This window comes from Lycium barbarum, chromosome 12, assembly GCF_019175385.1.
Source record: "Lycium barbarum isolate Lr01 chromosome 12, ASM1917538v2, whole genome shotgun sequence".
In the NCBI taxonomy this organism is placed as follows: Eukaryota; Viridiplantae; Streptophyta; class Magnoliopsida; order Solanales; family Solanaceae; genus Lycium; species Lycium barbarum.
Window position 1 is genome coordinate 85,229,656 of NC_083348.1, and position 20,885 is coordinate 85,250,540.

The 20,885-nt window shown below is 38.0% G+C and overlaps 2 protein-coding genes across 6 annotated transcripts; both read right to left on the minus strand.

Moving 5' to 3' along the window:
- Positions 1-349: 349 nt before the first annotated feature.
- LOC132622232 (acylsugar acyltransferase 3-like) lies at positions 350-3,727 on the minus strand. Its single transcript, XM_060336801.1, has 3 exons — positions 3,693-3,727; positions 3,303-3,397; positions 350-1,874 (listed from the first exon to the last, which is right to left on the minus strand). Exon 3 carries the CDS (start codon positions 1,851-1,853, stop codon positions 744-746), a length of 1,110 nt encoding a protein of 369 aa, XP_060192784.1. The 5' UTR covers positions 1,854-1,874; positions 3,303-3,397; positions 3,693-3,727; the 3' UTR covers positions 350-743.
- Positions 3,533-20,837, minus strand: LOC132622230 (mediator of RNA polymerase II transcription subunit 16). 5 transcript variants are annotated; one of them, XM_060336796.1, is made up of 16 exons: positions 20,266-20,828; positions 16,986-17,054; positions 16,678-16,766; positions 15,725-15,837; positions 15,177-15,278; positions 15,014-15,098; positions 13,504-14,100; positions 12,764-13,382; positions 12,518-12,597; positions 11,321-11,403; positions 9,634-9,870; positions 9,305-9,476; positions 8,720-9,192; positions 6,276-6,452; positions 5,390-5,767; positions 3,740-4,308 (listed from the first exon to the last, which is right to left on the minus strand). In XM_060336796.1, the coding sequence occupies exons 1-16, from the start codon at positions 20,565-20,567 to the stop codon at positions 4,162-4,164; spliced, it is 3,723 nt and encodes a 1,240-aa protein (XP_060192779.1). In that variant the 5' UTR covers positions 20,568-20,828; the 3' UTR covers positions 3,740-4,161. The 5 variants fall into 5 exon arrangements, with proteins under 5 accessions (XP_060192780.1, XP_060192779.1, XP_060192783.1 ...); XM_060336800.1 differs by lacking the exons at positions 3,740-4,308; positions 5,390-5,767; positions 6,276-6,452 and adding an exon at positions 7,950-8,223 and having other exon boundaries at positions 20,266-20,837; XM_060336799.1 differs by lacking the exons at positions 3,740-4,308; positions 5,390-5,767; positions 6,276-6,452 and adding an exon at positions 8,240-8,473 and having other exon boundaries at positions 20,266-20,837.
- Between the last annotated feature and the right edge of the window lie 48 nt (positions 20,838-20,885).

Genomic DNA, 20,885 nt, shown 5'->3' on the forward strand with positions numbered 1-20,885 from the left:
TTTGTTTGTTGACCAACATACTGTCGCTCCTAGATTTGCAGGAGAGAATCACTTAGGAAACGAGGAAAAAAAGAAAAATTCTATGTTAGATAGTAGTTCTTTTCAACGTAGAGATTCCTGGTTGACACGAAGATTCCAACTTTGTGGCTGTGATTATGTTCTCTAAGGATATTTTTTTCCTCCTTTCACTCTGTTTTGAACTAACAATTAAGTCTTTTAGTATTGCAGTATTGCGAGATCTGGCAATGTTATGGAGAATGTCATTGTTGTATTTTACTTGTGTTGTTTAATTAATTGTTCACTTAGTTCGGGTGGTGAGTCCTTACCTCGGGTTTGGAAGGTGACGGGGGTCAGTGTTATGGCTAAAATTGGATAAGTTGCAAGATGTAGAGCGCAAAAATCACTTATCAAATGGAAAATTGTTTTTTACCCAACCATGAAACATGGTACATGACTTCTTTCCCATTTGTTCTAAGTTAGAAGGTACAATTTTATTGCTTCATTCAAGCAAAAGCAAAACAGTAAGCCATATAAACGTTGATATACACATGCAACTGATTAATCGAAAAAAAAAAAAAAAAGAACAATAGTTAGGATAGGAAGATCACACATAATGGCTAGTTTGGCAAGATGGCCTTTAAACAAGAGGAACAGCAAACTCTAGGAGTTCTTTGTTACTCTGAAATATTGACATATCAGCTTCTGTCAAAGTGACTAGTGCATTTATCCCATCTCCATTTGGGTCATCCAAGAAAGTTAAGTTGTTCTTCATTGGATTTTTTGGTGGCACAAGCTAGCACACAGATAGCACACAGATAAAAATCATATTCACGTTCCATTATGTTTGCACCCTCTGGCTCTAATTTGATTTCCATAAGTGAACGTGAGGCTAGCTGATCTCGAAGATGTTGTTTAGCCTTGCGTATCTGAGCAACGAAGTGGGGCACTTGTATCTCATCTTCTGTCACTGCTATTGTGTTAAAGAAATGTACACCATTTCCAATGGTGTTTAGGGGCAATGGTGGGCGTAAATTCATTAGATGGCACGATAAAGATGGTTTAAACAAACCGGAATTATTCGCCTTTGATGCTTCCCTTCCACATTTATGAATAAGAGCTATGGCAACTTCAAATCGAGTTGGATTCTGCACTTCTGAATTCATTGAAACTGTATCTTTGAGTCTGCCTAAACTAGAGGATGAGAAATGGTACATTCTTGACACACATGGTTGATGTTGACCACGTAAAAAATCTGGTACAACGTATATCGGAGGATCATCCATTAGTGGGAAGAAAGAATTTGCATCAAACTGAGGAGATGGTTTGAAATCCGACTCTCCAGTTATAGCAGCCCAATCATTAAGGAACATAGAGATACTATATGCATCAACAATCTTATGTGATATGCATACACTGATTGATATTCCACCACAATCGAAATGACTTAATTGGACCACTAGTAGACTTCTTTCATTGAAGGAACTAAGAGTCCTCCAAGGCAAATCATGGGGGTACACTATATCAGTAGCATGGTTGAGAATTTCAGACATTGGACAACTGACTCGGACGTTTAAAAACTCAGCACCTATGTCATTGCATTCGACATAGGAACATTTATCATCCATGATTAATCTTCCAGCAAGGGGATAATAAAAGACTAATACTTTTGAAAGCGAGTTTTCAAGAATCTGGCTTATATTATTTTCCGATGGTTTGGAGTATAAGACGGCCATTGGAGCATATGCAGGAGTAGCCATGTGATCACTGAAAGAGAGATTGTGACGTCGAAGTGAAGCAGGGGTGGCAGAGGAGGGCTTGATCGTCTTTTTGGAAAGAATCGTCGATAACACCATTTTGTGAGCACAGGTCAGGTCCTTGCAAAATGCAATATTAGTTAGTTTGTCAATGTAAGGTTTAAAATCCTGCAATATAATGTGGAGGAAGAGTGTAATGGTTGACAAACAACAAAATGATTTTATAACATGACTTGCACGTTCCATGCACCCTCTCTTTTGCAGCAATAATTGTTAAACAGGTCAAATAAGTATGTTTGAATTAATAGCATGTGCAAGAAGGTTGACTTCATATATAAACGTTGTTAGATTATATAACTTGGTGAATTTTAATCTCTTTCTTCAAGTACCATCAGGAAATTTTAGATATGATACAACTCCAAGTTGACACTAAAGACTTTTTTGGTCAAGTGATGCAAATATTACAGCGTGGCTTATAATACTGCTTTCTTTTTAGATTCACTGATCTCCATTTTAGATGTTTCTGCACATATTGTGTAGTTGCAGTTTCTCAAAATTATATGATTTCTTAAACATAAGTCAACATCTAAGTTTATAAGAGGTTTTGGTTTTGGGTAGACATGACACTACAAGAAATCAAACTTTTTTGCAATTATACAGGAGATACTCAGGATTTGTGAGGTTCATGTCACTGCCTTCCCAATGCGCTAGATCAGTTTTACCAAGCAGCAAGAATTACAGATTAGGGAAAACCATTTCATTTGTCTCTGATGCTACATTTTGGTTCAAACAATCACTAAATTTTGGCTCTCTATTGCTTGTTACAAATCAGTTGTTTATTTAGGAGGGTTTCCTTCAATTTTAACTACCCCTTCATCCCTATTAATTGGCAAGTATTCCTCTGACGACTTGATTGTGCGTTGCCTTGTTCATGGTTTTTAATTAAGGAAACAGAAGAACCTACATTAGTAGCCAGAGGAAAAGAAAGCAAAGTGATCACCAAAATAGCGGTGAGCGAAGTGGAAACAGCCTAAACTATGAAAATGAGGCTGTGGGAGACAAATACAAGTGTCTGTGCTACTAGGCGAAACCATAAGGGATTCAAATTTCTTGAAGAAAAGCATTTGTTCCTCCTTCTCCAAGATAATTCATAGAACGCTATATGAATCAACTAAGTTCGGGAAAATCAAAATTTGCATAAATTATAGGTTTATCTTAGGAGATGAGATTGGATTCGCATCAGCTATCCTATGGAGAAGAATTGAATAATCAAGGAGGCCGGGAGTGCAAAGCAAAATAAACTTCTTTTTGCGGAGAAACTATCATGTCAAGGTAAGCAAGAAACTACGATTTGAACCATGTTAACTAGTCCAAATTTTTAAATGAACCTTAGCTGCTTCTTTGTTCACGTGACTGAAAATAGTGAAGAATATAATTTTAGTTTCAGTCATCATTCATACCATCTATCTTAGGTTATTCACAATACATTGCATGAACAAAATTCCAATAAAATAGCGGCTAAAGAAAAAGAAAAAAGAAAAAAAAAACCTTCTTCGCCTTTGCCTTGATAAAATTCCACCCCGTGACACTCGGAATTTTTGCCAAATAAATTGATTGAAATGGGTTTTAATCGACCGAAACATCTGAGAAAAGTTGAAAGTACTGCACTCAGAAATCGAGCATAAACAAGAGATATAGGGGCTAAGAAACTAAACCAGAAAATAATGCAATATCAGAGCTAGTCGATACTCGAGACTAACGCACAAGTACAACCCACAGGAAGAAAGTGAATCATTTATATAGGACCCTCAGGCCTCAACGCAAAACCAACCAGAGGGCAACCCCTTCACTTGATAAGCCGGTGTAATAACTATCGCAGCAAACATAGTGGCCAGAAACAACAGGGGAGAGAGAGAGAGAGATTTTAGTTTTACGTACCTAATCTGATTACTTGACGACTACTCGGAGCAAATAGATTGCCCTGATACAAACAACAAATGGGCCATTATTATACACAACTACAACCCCAGAAATGCTCTGGTTTGGGAGAACCTAATACATTCAACTCACTGGCAAAAATTACTTCTTAGTCTACATATGTGAAGATTCTTAGTTCTGACGTATATAGCTAAGGAGTATTCCCATTTCCAGAAAACTGGATTTCGATCATCTCGTCTTCTTTCCTAAGCTTTCCTTGGTATAACAGAGATAGTAAGCTCATACCACATACCAATACCCCACTTCAGGCCCAGCCTCACTATTCACACTGATCTTTAAGATATAGTACATGACCAGAGTGATGAATACACAATAGGCTGGCAGAGTTGAGGTGTTTGTCTCCATGTGCTGAACGATGACTGTTCACAAAAGTTGGGAGAACCATTGTTGGTGAACTACTCCCGATGCTCTATACAACTCGAACCCAAGTCCCACCACACATGGGACAGCCATATGCCCACCGGCTGATCCACCACACTTCCTTCTCATTTTGAGTGGTGGAAGGGTTGCCACCTGGTGAAGCAAAAGCTGAAGTCTGTCTCAGACATCTTATGCACTGCAAGAAACAGTAAACACTGTAAGTTGAGAACTAAACTGAAACTACGATCAAAATTTCTTGTTGAGCTACTCCATATCAGTGAGGTCTCGTCATTGCAGCGACAAAATATTATAGGAATACGACATGTTTACTAACCATTTGGTCTTAAATAGAAAGACACTAAATAAAATGAAATTAAAGCTAAGCGCAATTAAAACTAAATATGGATGAAGAATAGGGTTCGAGTGAAGCTTGCTTGTTTTGCTTTCCCAAAATATATAATTGGGTGGATGTTACACAGTTACTAACTGATGGCTATAGCATATTTCATCATAAAAGCCAACGACTGATCAGCAAGATGCACATGATGTGGCCTACAGACTAACTTCCATTAACTGATAAAAAATAAGTAGATCCAACACCAACATACAAGTTGATCTATGCAGCATTAAATATACACACCTATGAAATCTAAAACAAGATTATATACATATGTGTGAATCGCGCATGGTAGGTAAAAAACTGAAATATAACTACTATCATTTGGTATGCAACACTGGTTAATGAAACATTTAAATCTTTTAATCTAGCATTCTAAAATAACTTACCATAAGAAGATTTAACATTTAAAAATCATAAATAAAACTTTTAGGTAGCAAATAAAACATTTATGACATAAAAATACTTCCCAACTCAAATGCAAAATAAAGAGACAAAATTCCCTAAATATTTTGGGAAAATTAATGAAAGTAATGATATATAGACATATGGTAAACTAAAATACCAGAACACAAGAACATTAAATCAATGAGGGCTTAAGAAGAAGGAATTAAAGCAACATTCCGAATGATAACATCACCTTATAATTCCAACAAGAAAATTATGTCGACTTTGTCCAAAGTTAATCTGTGCATAATAAATGCTAGGGTTGACTTTTAATGTTCACAGGTTTGGGACACTGACCTAGTTATCTCTCTCCAATACACAATCCATTGCTTAATTATAACATTATGCCTTCATGCAAAGAGATGCCATAGAAAATGAATAACAGCAAGAAATCGAATCTAGGATAAATAGGAATCCAAATGTTTAGACAAACCTTAAACCAAACTCCTTCAAGCCCAGTCTTCCAAATAGCTGTCACAACATCTCTTCGAGATCCCATTATACCAAGATATGCACCCAGACCCACTGAAGTGTTCAACCCAAAAGCAGCATCTCGTTCAGACATCCTGCGTTTCCTGGGCCACAAACCATGAGCTCCATAATATACGTCACAATATTCTGATGAGTTGCGCTCTGTCAAATCCCCCGATGGGCTAAGCTTAGAGTTATCATCCACGCCACCCATATCTTCTGAATCAGACCAAGGTCCACCAAACATATTTCTCCTGTGCCATTCCTCAGCAGGTGGATGGAGTTCTAACTCACGCAACAGCAGCCCTGCAGCATCTGCACCTCTAGGGCGAGGCATATTCTGCAAGAAAAGGGAATGAGATGAGAAGTAGTCTTAAGAATTCTGGGGATTTCTGCCCAAGCCTACATGAGTGGTTTTATTTACTTATTTGATGTTCTTTTCCTGTTAAGGAGGCTTTAAGTACCGCAGTGGCCCATTGACTCAACAAATATAAGCGCCCAAACTTAGCCCACCCTTGTTGAGTCCATTGGGCCACTGTGGTACTTCAAACCTCCTTAACGGGAAAAAGAACACCAAACATAACTGGATGTACTCAGCCCACAGTACAAATATTTAAAAACAAATTTATTTACATTATTTTCTTTCACGTCTTATTTTCTAGTAGTACACATAATTAAAAAAGGATGACTGATGAACAGGGTATACGAGTGTCAGGAAGGAAGCTCCAAAATGATATTTAGCATTACAGCTATAAACTCGAGTTAAATGAAAAGATCCCAATAAATATTCACTCTTACATGCATTGCACACATATCTCTACAGATAGAACTAATGACGATAGAACTACCTGCATGTGAGGTCCGAGGGAAGCTTCAACTACTTCCGGCAATACAGTATAGTTCCCATCAATATAATGAAGGCGGACCTGAATGTTGCTGCTGCCAACCTGAGAAACTGGCAACGGATGTACCAAACCAGCAGTCCGGCGACAAAGATCCATTAGAATAAGAAAGAGGACCCTCACCTGCAATGATAGTTTCAAATTAATCAGTATTTCATCCACGGTGAATAAGTTCGCTACTTCAAACAGGGAAAAAAACACAGATAGACTCTTGTTTTCGTGGGGAAGGTGCAGGTGGGTGGGAGTATGTGATGAGAAAGATCTCTAGTTTTGGAAGGAAGTATGCAACTCCGGAAGATCTGCATCATCCAAAAGTACCCATAACTTTAAGCAATAGAGTGATATCTAATCTAGCAACAATTGGCACCAATGAGAAACCGAACAAGCACTAATGGTTAGGAATTAGCAATCGGCATACGAGAAAGGAGGAGACAGTTCAAGGTAAGCAACAAGCTTGGGTCCTCATGTTAAAAAAATGTCCACGCCAAATGAAACGGAGACTTTACCTTCTTGCAGGATATGTTCATCCAACCTTTTAGTATTATGGAAACATGTCACTGTTTTTGTTTTTGAACAATTAATTGCAATTAATTAAAGTAGCACCATGACAGCATAGAAGTCACTCAAAAAGCCAATTTTAAATAAGGGTAAAAATGGTTATCACATTCTTTTATACTAACTTCTTTTTTAAAAAACTGGTAACAGATTTTCTAAACAACAGTACAAAGGCTGTACTGTTGCTAAAAACCAACGCTACCATCTTCCCGGCAACCAAATAGCCATCCAAATCCATGTTTCATGACTTTATTATCTTTTGCAACAATTTTTTTTTGAACTTCCTCACAAGGTTGGGGTTCCTTTCATCAACATGAAACTTTACCTCCACGAATTGTATGGCCTTTGACTAATAAACAGTTTTGATGATAAGTATGCATATTGATGAGCCATTTCATAATTCCTCGATAACAACCAACAATCTAGCGAAAATGTCTAAATATCAATTACTATTAAATAACAGTACAAGACTACAAGGTGGAGCTCAGATATCTGTTGATTCAAAACTTTACAAAGTAAGACACTTACATTAGCCACAAAAAAAAAGGTTAAGTTGTTAGAGTGATCAACCAAACTGATAAAAAGATTCTCATTCACTAAAATAACCATTCAAAAATCAGAGGATGAGATAAAGTAAAGGGACTATAATTTTAAATTCATTTCTTCAGCTCTCGTCGCTTTCTAGCTTGCCCATGGTTGTTGCTTTCATGACTTAAGATAGTTCAAGATTTCTTGTTCAGATTCTTAGCCAGTTCTTTTGGCTTCTTACCTCAATATCCAGAACTAGCTCTTTTCCCCTTGATAAACCGATAGCATCACTAAATATTTCTCAAATATTTTCATTTAGATAATTCCTATCTGCTGCTGATCTATAGTGGTTCTTTATTCCTGTCCATTCATCTCTTCAACAGGACAGTTGAATGATCCATTTAGTGATAACATGGACATCCTGTTTGTTAGAAACTTCCTCATCTGGATAGCCTAGCTATCTCATAACAAAGAATAAGTATCCAACCAGCTTGACAGAACAGTGGAACAATCCATCTAGAGAATATAAAAGTTACCGGTTGACAGAGACCTCCCCATCTGGCTGGCTAGCTCATAACAAGCTTAAGTCAACCACCAGCTATGTCTCTCCAAATTGTCAAATTACACCTTTGACCTTTCCATGACTTCAAGTGTTTCTTTCCCCTGCATGTTCCTTATCTGATTTGAATGAACTTTGCAATCTCATTAGACAGCATATAATGGCGTTTAATGTTTGAATCTGCTCCTTCATTGATTGCAACTCTCTTCTACTCGTTGGTGCAATTCACTGAACAGTGTCCAATTATCTCTCCTGAGTAAGCTCACGTTAATTGGCTAAGCATCTGAGCAGGTCTATGCAGTTTATCGAACTAATTCATGACATAAATAGTTAACATGAGAAAATTAAGTTAATTGGGCCCTGGAGGATTGACTGGGTTCACTGCTAGCTTTTTGTTACGAGATATACGCACTTACTTGAAAAGATTGGGCTAGTAGGATAGATTCTAGTACACTTCAATAACCTGGAAGCCATCAGCATATCTCTATATGTCCTGGATTCCCTGACAATGCTTAATTGTCAACAGTGAGGAATATGTCTTAGTTTCATTTATCTGCTGCGCTCATGCACCAAACTTCGAGACTCAGATACCACTAGAAGTACTGCTATTCAAAAACCACTAATTTGGTGCTACATGGAAATTGAGAATTATTTGAAAATGGAGGAACAAAAGTATAGCAGTCCAACACAAAGAACGGGTCAGAGAAAAACAAGAGCAGCTGGTAAAGTAACAGAATATAAAGTTTACCTCCTCATATGTGTATCCTTGACCAGCATTGCCAGAACCAATCCTAGACCGTTTAGATGGACCTTCTTCAGACACCTTAGCTCCTGTCCCAACCTGACCACCCGGCGTTGGTTTTGCACCATCCTCTGCTTTGCCTGGAAGACTGGGCTGAGGTTTTTGCATTGAAGAGTCAGCATTCCTTTGAGCAGCCCCCATAAAACGCGGTAATTGAGTTCCACGGAAGAAAAAACAGAAATGCAAAAGTTGACATAGCCGATGAAGAAAATGGCAGTCCCCTATAAGTCTAACAGCCGGAGTTCCCGGGAAAGTGCCTGTGTTAATACTTATGGGCATAAATGTAGAAGGACCAGTGATGGGATTTGGGGCTGAACTAGGAACACTGTCGGCCGTACTACTAATTTTTGCTATAGCTCCTTGTACCCAAGCTTGCATCTGAGTGCTCCCAGTGGAACTTGCAGTACCACCCTGAGCACCTGAAAAGCATAGGTCCCTGGTTTAGCTCTGAGAGACGAAGTGGATTCTTGGATCCAGGAAAGAATATCCCTTAACAGAACATAACAGAGAGAAGCAAATTACACAACCCACCCTGAGAAGTCGCAGGAGATGAAGCACTTTGAGTAGGACTAGTCACCATACTCCTACTCCCACCTGTACCTGCAGTAACAGCATGACTAGCCAATGTACGGCAGAAGCTTGCATAGCGCCGTAAACGCGTAATGAAATGGGAGGCCAGATCAAGTATCGCATCAACATATGCCTGAATTAAATCATGCCAATACTTGAGAAACTCAAAACACTGAATGCACAGAAGTCTTTGATGACACATACAGAAAGGTAACGATCACCCAAGACATACTATTCATTTGTGAGACCAGTGATTCCAGAAGGCACATCGGACAAGTGTAAGAAAATACCTGGATACTTGGCACCAGTGCTGGTTCAACAGCCATCGCCTCGGGATCAATGCCAAACAGTGTCTCACTAGAAGCTTGCCATGGCTCTCGAACCAATGCTGATGGGTTTGTCAAAGCTGATTCGATCCCCTTGCCAAGCATATCTAGCAACAATCTTGCTTGCATGTCAAGCACCATAGCCCGGACTTCTTGAGCATTTGTACCTTCTAGAAGCCTGCATTTTATCCTGTCTAGACTCTGCATTATAAGGATGAGATCTATCAAAACTCACCGAAATCAAAAAACAGGAAAACTCATCATACATATGAAATTTGATGAAATAAACAAACAGGTTTAAAATTCAACTTGTATGTGTGCATTCAATGAAAGAGAAACATGACCCCATAATCTGACAGAAATACGCACGCCACATATGACGCACACGCCACACGGCAGACTATTAGACTAGTATTTAATCGAGAGAAATTAAAAAATAATTGCATTTTACATCTATCCTAAGGACCTTACTAGAACTGCATTAGGTTCAAACATCCGCTGTGTCTTCTCCAAAAGATAAACATATATAATGATAGCTAGAAATTGGAAGAAGAAAAGAAAGACTAGTCTTGATGGATCATTTTATTACATAAACTTTTGTAACATTTGAATGCTTCTATGCCTTTCCGCAAGAGCTGTATTAATTTTGATGCAATATGCAATTCCTTTTATTCAAATTCAGCATTATACATTCAAATGTTCGTTTTTCATTTATGTGATCAAAAGCACAGAAAGAATAAGTACTTTCTCACAATTAGGCATCTTCAGGCAGTGTCATCCTTTTGCTAAAGGAATCATTCTCTCACTTCACATTCTCGTTTCTCCGTTGTAACATCTCTTCTCAGTTGAAGCAATCATAATCTTGATCTTACTTCAATTTTCTGGATTTCTTTTATCCAAGTTTCATTGTTCCAAAAAGAAATTACAATGTTCAGTTACCGTCGCATGGTGTATAGGTTTTCTTTTTAGAGGTGAAGGGTTCAGGATGAGAACCACCCCCCGCCCCCCTTCCTCTTTGTTAGCACCTAATCTTTAATGATGAATAAGACTTCCACAGATTGATATAGTAACTTTATATGAGTTTTCATTATATAAACTGTGTCCAAGCTTAGTCATGACAAGCTTCCACAGGAGAAAAAGAATAAGCTTCCACAGGGAGAAAAAAGATAAGTAATTTGATCACGCTATTCATTGAATAAGCAAAAACCACATTTTTTGTATATCCAAACCTAATAAGTATAATATGTTGTGTTCAAGAAAGTGCTGTAATTCATATGTTAAAATAAGCAAATAACATCAAATAGAGGTTTCATGTCTCAAGACAGAAAAAAAAACTAAAGAAGTAATCAATATACTGCTCCATTATCTTCTCCAAAGCCTAATACACACCCCACCCCCATCCCTCCCCAACAGAGATGAATCTCCATATTGAGCAAGTGAAGACAGATTGATATCATGCAAGAGAGCAAAGCTCATACAGAGAACGGCAAGGCTTATAGAAGCATGAGGCAGAATGTGAAATGCAACATTTGATATCTTCACGTAATTGCTCTATTATCACCAGCCTCCATTCAATTCGATACACCAGAATGATAATTTCCTCATATGCAAATGATAGACTTGAAGTTGGAATTATATATATGAAACATACCGGTCCATACTGCTGTCTATGCTGAGTTGAAGGAAGGGAATGGAAATCTGCATCCAGTACAGCAATGACACTGTTCAAAGCAACTGCAATAGAAGCACACATCATTAGTGGTTGCTGGATTCTTCATGCACGCACCTGATCCATCCAGGATCATGTAAATTGCTCAAAAAGAAAAAGGCAGAGATCGACTGATTTTCATTATCAAATCCTCAATCAAGAAAAAAGCATGGCCAGGTGAAAGCTCAAACTTGAACTAAGGCCTGCAGCAGAACAGGTGACACATTATATTTGACTGAAGCACAATCTCTTCGAACACCAATGAGCATTCTTTTTTATTTTTTTTAGAAGGTAACATATCCAGTATATTCATAAAAATCATCAGCAATACATTTGTGGCGGAAGCCGGTTGCATTCCTAAAGCCACTGATTAGACTTTGTGAAGATGGAGGACTTTCGGAAGACCAAGCAAAAAAGAGGCACAGCAAGGATGTCAAGGAAGAGGAATAGCTGTCTTCAATTATTTAGAATCAAAGCAGAAGAGAAACAACAATGAAAGCAGAGCATCTAAGGACCAATGGTACTCTCCAAACTACACAAGAATTACAACAAACTAAATCTGCTATGTAGTTTCTATTTTGCAGTTCCATGAAACCCAATAAAAAAAAATTGCAGCAGAATAACCAAGGATTAGACAAAAGATTAGTGCTATGGTAGGAACATGTATGCAACTCTAAATTGACATTTCAATTCTTTAGAACTCCATATATTGCATAAGGTGGGGTTTACCTGAACCTAGAAATCAGTACAGAGACAAATTACCTCAGCAATTAGAACAGGAATGGAAATTTTAATTTCAAAGCTTTTGTGCCTTCTTAAGATTCCATATTAACACATCAACTAGCAAACAGTCATAAATCACGTCATAGACTCATTCACATTCAGATCATGAATGTTTGGAATCCATATTATGCAAGGAGACATTGCTTTTTTCTAATTCAAATTGAAGGGTGATATAAAATCGGTCTATTTCTGGCATCATATCCATAGTGAGCCCATTCATCCTCTCCGCTGACTCCAGTCTAGATATCAGAGGTCTATAATTCTATTTTAGCTCTTAATCATATATCAAGTTTAAAGTACTTTGCAAATTCATTCCAGCCGTTCAATTCTAAAGCTGCCAACAGATTAAGGTCTTACCAATACCATCCTCCGCAGCACTTTGTGTGCATCCCACAGCATCCCACCAATCAACTCCAACCAAAAGACTCCACCAAAATCTTCCAATAAAAAGAAAAGCACGTCATCTCCAGGAAGACGGTTTAATATCATAAACAAGTACTATTCTAAGTTCTAACTAGATTTAATAACAGTCTGATTGAAATGCATCAACGAGCATGCTAAATTGCTTTAAATATTTAAGTGTAGTATGCAGTGCACATGTACCTCTCAGCAATTGCACGTTCCCAATTCGCAGAGTTGGCTTTCACCTGATTACTTGGAACAGCAGGAGGAAGAACTCGAATAATCTTCAATATTGTACAATCTCTGCTGGTATCATGCCAAACAGAAGCTGAGCAGCAACTCGTTGAAGAGAAGGCCGGAGCAGCAATGGCAGATCCAACATCAATATGGTAGTTATCAACAGGGGTGAAGCTTGGACCTGAGAATACATGAACGCCGCCTCGTAGAAAAGCGACAGCTATCTCACCACCATGAGCAGAATACACAATACGGGCAAGGGTTCTAACATCACTTGGAAGATCAAAGGGATCAAAACTGACCCTCTTTCCCATCTCAACACCAGAGTCAGCCATGTTTCTTCCATTAGGAACTGGTCCGGCTCCCACTGCTTGGGGTCTCTTAAAATCATTTCCTGCTGGGATACATTTAATTACTTTACTCACCCATACTGTCTGTTTTGGTGCCTGGCCACCAAAGCTGGACGTGGGATTTCCAAATATTTGGTGGAGGACAACATCCTCCACAGATGATTCCCAACGTTGAACCCTCCATCCTGTGATTGAAGGGCCTTCATCAGGATCATAAGGCGACATGTACTGTCCTACAAAAAAAAAAAAAAAATGTAATACGTCAGTGCCAGAAAGAAAACCAGAGAAGGGGGAAACCCATACTCAGTAGACAAATTCGAAGGGCAAAAAGGGACATTAGGTCCATATTCCTACCCTCAACAATCACAACAGCTATCACAGAACCACCACGGGTCGGATCAAAAGCAACTGCAGTAACACCAGAACCCCATGTCGTGGTGGCTGTGGATTGAGCTGCAGCTTCAGGACTAACATATGCAGAAAAGTTGGAAACTGGTGAACAATGAAGAGTCACCATGTCACTGTAATGTTGTTCAGTTAGTTTTTTGCCTTGCTTAGCCTCTTGTAACAAATACTCCTGCGAGCTAAACAAATATGCAGCCAAAGGGGCGAATCCATCCCAACAAGGTGGATTAGGCGACGGTGGAACCCCATTGCTCACACTAGTCTTCGGAGTTGCTTGAAATCCATTACCAGGGCCAGGTGTCACCTCCCAGACGACAACGGTTGATGGATTGACAATGGGAACTCCAGCAACATGCATTGCTCCAGAGTCTGTTATGATAGCATCAGCAGCCATGATGCCACTAGGACCAGCTCCCAATAGCCCTTTGCTTGTGCAAAACCACTTTGATGGTGCACCCTTCTGATTAGGTGGCCATTCACACCAGTGGAGCTGAACAGATCCTGATGAGAAGACAGAGCATACACACAGAAAATTTGGCCAGCCAGCTGCAGTCCAAATTACATTATAATTACCTAAGGGAACTTTCAATTAAAATTGATATTTTGAAGAGGAGAAAAGAACACCATGAATACATGATGGCAAAAGTAGCAGGATTAGCAGCAGAACAGCAGTTAATGCAACTGTTGGTCAAAAATAAAGACTATCATTTTCGACGGATTTAGATAGCATCAACCTGCAATTTGATACAAACTAAGGCGGAAGTATAAACTGAAGCAGTTCACAAGCTCTTCAGGTTCACTTCATTTTTGGCTTGGCAGGGCTCACCTACGTTTGAACTCAAGCCAGCTCGTGCAGCAAGGCAAACTAAGTTCAAATTTTTTTGTGCCTAATAGTCGCACTTGGAGGCTAGGAATCTTTTTTGTGCCTAGTAGTTGTATCATTGCAAGGCAGGAAATTGAAGAAGTGTTACTATTGTGCAGCAACTCGCCTAAAACACGAGTGGAGATATACTGCAGCCAAAATACAGAGCTATATAGAGATAGCCAGTATACAAGGAAAATTCTACGGACAGACAATCCAAACAGTCAGTTAAGCAAAGACGGTGAAGGCGAAGAGATGGCCAGAAGTCTTAACAAGATGAAAGGGACAGTCAGGCAGAGAACAGATAGTAGTAATGGAAAAGAACTACTAATCATTACATGTCTGACAGGGCTATTTGAGCAGGAAAATGAGGGAATTTCGACCTGCAGTAAGTTAGGAGGTGAATACAGAACATATAGAAAGTATCATCCGAGGTGCATGCAGATACCCAACAAATCTCAATGCTTTTTTTTTTCTGCTATGACATCGATTTGACATGCACTAGAAATGTCTTTGAATCACTTCACATACATCCCAACTAACTACATATTTGTTGGAACATATATATAGAAAAAGAGATAGAAAGAAGGAACCTGCCTGGAGATTGTGGTTGTTGTGAAAGGAATTTCTCCTCAAACGTTGACTTAGCGGGACCACCGGTTCTTGTTGAAAGCCACCTATACTAAAGTTAGGTATAACAAAATCAAGAAATGAACCGAACGAACTATGCAAATTTCACGACATCATAACAATTACATACCGGAGAAACTCCTGATAACCACTTTGTAACAACTGCAATATCTTGACGCCATTCGTACTCTCGCTGCCAACAACTAGCATCTCTTACCAGATTAGCTGAACCCTGAGTAACCAAGAATACATGTTAAGTATTTTATAAATGTGGTGTCAAGGTCAGCTTGCTTGCACCTAGACTAATTCCACGAGGTACCTGCAACATCCCACCAACACAGGTACGGGGTAACTCTAAATCACCTAGTGTTTCTTTTGCTTTTGTTGGGATTTGAACCTGAGACCTGATGGTTCCCAACCCATTTCATTGACCCCTAGGCGACACCCTTGAGTGTGTTAAGTAAGAATTGTTTTTGAAGCAATAACACAGATATAATCATGAATGTGTACCATATGGGCAAACCCAATACTCAATTAAGCTATTGGCTACCATGTGGACATGGAAAAGGTTGGAAACCCCGCACCAAGAACTTAGATGTCACAGAAATGACTTGAAAACAGAAAGTGAAAAGGACAACAGAATGCACTATAGTACAAACTCCAGAAAAATCAGCTTACTTGAGAAGGCTGAGTCCAGATTGTTATTCTCCCATGAAAGTTAGCTATAAGCAGTGCACGTGGACACGAAGTAGGAGACCATTCAATGAATTGGACGGAATCACGAGGGGAATCTATAGAACATAAAATGTAGAAGATGAAATATCAGAAATAAACCACCAGCCGTAGATGAAAGGTAATCAATCATGCACAAGAGTTAAAAGCAAGCACCTCAGAAAAAATTTCAGTTCAGTCCAACAACAACACAATGTACCAGAATTTTTAGTGCCCATTTAATTATCTAAAAACGAAAAAACAGAAAGAAAAGATGTTCAGCTGTTTCTAAAGCCAAAGGTGGGCTTCGAGGGTGTTTTTAAACTACACTTGAACCATTTTCTAATCCAATCCAATCTTGTAAAAGTCAACTAACTCCATTTTCAATGACTAGTTCTTTATAATATGCTAGAAGGTCGAAGCTTGATTCAGGCTATGCGTGGAAACTAGAAGGATCATTTTTGTCCAAATGCAATCATACCAAATATTTATGATCATTAGACAATTCAAATGCGAACTTCATTTTGGAAACTCCAAGATATCTTAGTATGAGCACTGATTAGCAATCTAGCACACTTTCCATAGCTGATGGTGGAAAAAATAAAATTTGAAAAGAAACATTAAGAATTCTTTAATACTCTGAAGGTCCAATCCACTTCTGAAATACTCTGATTTTCCTCATATTTGCAAGAAAACCAAAGGAGGAAAAGAAAATCTCATTCATAAAAGACTGCTGGGCCTAAAGCAGAGGGCCTCGTTTTTTAGGTTCTAAACCCATTTGCAAAAGGAAGACAAGTCCTTGGCCATTATAAAAGAAACAAGGAATGAGTAAACAAAGTTGGCCCCAAAAGAACTCCAAAAGAAGGCACACAATGATATTATCCCAGTAACCAAAACACTGTCAAGTCATTCTACAATACCTGCTATAACATTGAACACGGTGCACTCAGTTGGTCGCTCTGGAATGACTATATGTATAGGGATCCAGAAAGGTAGATTTGCATTTGAACTACAAAAAAAGTTACAAGTAATAAGAATAAAATAGTACATGCAAAGATATAAAGTGATATCTCGAAAATTTGAGAATTTGACCCCATCGACTTTGACATTGAAAATTTGTACATCCTCTGCATCTTTTAGCAGAAGCACTGGACATTTCATGATATCTAAGCGCAGTAAATCACAGTGTGCTGAAATAATTAACCATGATGGAATTCAAAGCCCTAACCTTGGAATCCTTGCACATGTTTCGGACGCACAAGCTATTGCATTTAGCTTTCCACACCATGCAACAGCACTGAGAAAACAATTCAGAAACAAAAGACAACATATTTACCCATTCGAAATGAAAGCAACTGCCAGAGTAACAGAGAAAGGGGGAGGGGGGGAAGAAGATAAACATATGACTGTTGAAGAATGAGAAATAACATCAAAAGCATGCTCTTGATAGCGAAAGTATAATAAATGTGTGACAGATCATGAAAACTTTTAAGCATCGGTCTAATTTCAGCATCAATCGTATGATACAGATAATATTAATACAACTAGAGAAAACCATGTTTTGTTGTGAGGTTTTCTACTTTTTTGTATACTTTTTGTGTACGGGCACTTTTTATGTCCTCTTTTTATGAAAATTATTACTTGATCAAAACAAAACATTAACACAACTTCTAGTATCAAAAATAACTATATCAGATTGAACTTACTAATTTCAGCACATCAAATTGAATTGAACTTACTAATTTCAGCATCTATTCTATGATAAAGACCCCAGACCCCACTTGTGGGATTACACTGGTGTATGTTGTTGTATCGTGTGATAAAGACAATATCAACACAACTTCCAGTATTGAAAATAATTAGAATATCAAATTGAATTGAATTTACAAATTTCAGCATTTATTGTATGATATTGACAATATCAACACAGCTTCTAGCATTAAAAAAATTCAAAATGTAGTTTCAACAAGGTCAAGAAAAGATAACTTCAATTTGCAAAATTTAAAATTCAATTTTGGATTAACCAATGATTGAGAAATAACTACTTTGCAGCATTCAATCTCATATTTAAATGGATCAGCAACTGTACCTAAAGAGTTTTGGTTTTGGGGGGTTGTGGGGGGTGGGGGGTGTTGGATAAGGAAAGGGAAATCCCGAATTTGAAGTGCATCACTCCACACATGAGGTAATAACCCCTGTCTTTGAATCATTTTGTTGCCTGGATTTGATGATAATCTTAAGCAGCTGTATGCATTTTCTACTGCTACCAATGACTGGTTGAAGTCAATTTGCATTGCGTAATAAAATTCTTATTAATAATCATAGAATAGATCTAATTGTCAATCAAATAAAGACCAAACAAGTGAAAAAACCCCAACCCAACACCAAAAAAGATGATGAGTGAGCAGAAGAATTATTGTTCATGATTGATCTAGCAACCATAGTTAGTTGGTTCACTCATCAGGTAAACTTTCATTATGTGTTCCCTGGTTGCACCCTAAGACACTGACTTGATTGACTCTCTGTCTACTAAACAGTTCCCTGGCTGAAGAAGATATAAGAATTTTAATAAGTTTCGGATTAGGATCGGTAAACTCTTCTTTTCTTATACGTAAAGACAGCAACCGTTTTGTCACCACTCAACTTCCCCAATCGTCCAGGAATTCTTGTCTTTCACTTTCATGTTTTTTTACAAGAACCTCTATGATTAGCCACAATCACCCTTCATATTCTTGGTTTTTCCATAACAAACTAAGACACTGATACAAAAGGAAGGACGTGTTCTTTCCCTGTTCTCTGAGTCAAGAACAGTCTACACCATCATAGTAAGCATAGTCACAGCACAGGAGTTGGAAATTTCAAATGAACATTCCTATGGGCAGCCAATACACTCATTTCATAATGAACACAAGGAGATAAAAGTTCCTTTTGAAATTGGTAGCTTGCTACAAAATTTTAGACTTGCTGGAATCTTTATCAAAAAAAAAAGACACGTCCGGAAGGTTTTTGACAAAAACTATGTCTTAAACATTATACTATGGATATGCAGGGGAATGTTAAACCAGGAATCTTCACCACCTTATGCAATGTAGCAAGATAGTGACTTCGTCGACTGCGAAACACATCAGGGTTCCAAAATTGTATACTATTACGATGCCCTCAATCGGCGATCGTTCAACGGACTACTTTTGTGATGCTTGTCACATGAAGATACTCCAGTCTTATTCTCTCTAAGTTCCCTCCATTGAATGGATAAAAATTAACTCCTTTTAGGAATAAATAACAAGAAAAATAGAGGTACTTCAATATCGAAGATATTGAGAACTCCTCTGATCTCTTGTTAAAATCACTTGACCTATTGTCTTATGGAACTGCTGAGAAAGGAAAAATGAATACCTATTGAAGACATAAGACGTAACGGTAAAGAAAATTTGAAACTTCCCAGACTAGCATGCAACTACATTTGCCAGGATCTGTCCAGAAAATGAAAGAACTCTAGGAACAAAAATACTGATAGTAAAAAAAAAAAAAGCATCGAACTTTCCCTTTGTCGTTCTGTAAGACCATAATGAAATCATTTCTTCCATATTACAGTGAAAAAAAATTTCAAACATAACGATTTTTTGTCTAATTTCGTTTTGCATAGGTGAATTACTGCATATATGAACAAACTATAGGGTCCAATTCCTTTATGATACATCTGGACATTAAACTTTAGTGATGAATACAAGGGGAGCATAATGCCTTAGTAGTTTTGGTCTAGGTGAGCTGCAAATGGTTAACACTTTGATTAGCACCTAGCTATCACTGAAGCAGTGAGTTCGACCAGCTGCAACATAGAACTCCATTGAGAAACTTTCACCACTTCAACAGTTCAACTGAGACATTCCAACAAGTTTTCCATTTTCAACATAACTAACCCCTTTTAACTAAGTAAATGACTAAAGTCAACTTTTTCTGCTTTTCTCAAAGTCGATCATTTCCTTGCTTCATTACACAGTTCCAAGCTAAATTTCATATAAGAGAAGCATTCTAATCAAGTGAAAAATATTGTTATCCTGTTCTAATTAAATTCTCCAGTAGGAGCTTCGCATACTAAGCAAACTAATCCATTTTACTTTAGACAGAGTCGAGATGTATTTGTTATTGTTCTAACAAGTTTCCCTTTTTCAACATCACTAACCAATTCTAACTAAGTAATCGTAAATAAATGACTACAGTCCATTTTTTCTGCTTTTCTCAAATTCGATCATTTCATCGTTAATACAGCTAAAAACACTGTTATCCTCTTCTAATTAACTTCTCGCTTTTCTGATATTCCATCATTTCCTTGCTTTGTTAGCTTCACTACAGAGTTTCAAGCTAAATTCCATATTAAGAGAACTATTCCAATCGAGCTAAAAAGATCATGATCCTCTTGTAATTTAAATTCTCCAGTACGAGCTCCGCATCCTATTATTGTTATTGTTGTAGAATTACAAAATTCAGGATCATAAAGAAAAGATCACCTGAAATTGCGGCAAAGTTCAGGAACACTCATTTTATGAAGCAAATTAGACCTAGGTTGTTTAAGCCTGATGCAAAATACAGTAGCTGGATTAACAGAATCCTCCTCCATCGGATCATCATCGATAGACGAAACCTCCTTCTCTGTCATCGTCGCCACAATTGCAGCCGTATGATCGTCTTCTTGCGGTTCCTTATTAGAAGGTTCTAGAGAATTCGTAGTAGTAGTAGTAGTAATAACAGAAGAAGAATCTGCCTCTTCAGAGTCTTTTATAACAACAGGTGGTTGTTGTTGATTGTTCATTTGAATATAACACCCCAAAAAAGGTCCACAAAAATACCCGAATATAAAATTGTATACGTATTATAGTGAGAGAGAGAAAGTGGGTGGGCGAAAGAAAGAAAGTCTTCACAATTGAAGGCGACAGGAATCACTATGTTGTGTGTCACTGTGTGTGTGTGTGTGAGACTCAGTGTGTGAGTGTGTGTGTGGGGTTAGGGTTTGGAATTGGGGGGAATGTGAATGTGAATGTGAATGTGTGAATGTGAATATCACTACAAGTGAGATTCCATTTGTGTTACAAGAAGGTGGGGGTGTCAGCGTTTTTATTAGTGTTATCTT

Coding starts and splice junctions, on each gene's coding strand:
- LOC132622232 (XM_060336801.1), bottom strand. CDS start 1,853: ATGGTGTTATCGACGATTCTTTCCAAAAAGACGATCAAGCCCTCCTCT.
- LOC132622230 (XM_060336796.1), bottom strand. CDS start 20,567: ATGAACAATCAACAACAACCACCTGTTGTTATAAAAGACTCTGAAGAG. Junction 15,838..16,677: donor CGTGTTCAATGTTATAGCAG/GTATTGTAGAAT, acceptor TATGTTCTATAG/ATTCCCCTCGTGATTCCGTC. Junction 9,193..9,304: donor ATCTCCTGCGACTTCTCAGG/GTGGGTTGTGTA, acceptor TATGCTTTTCAG/GTGCTCAGGGTGGTACTGCA.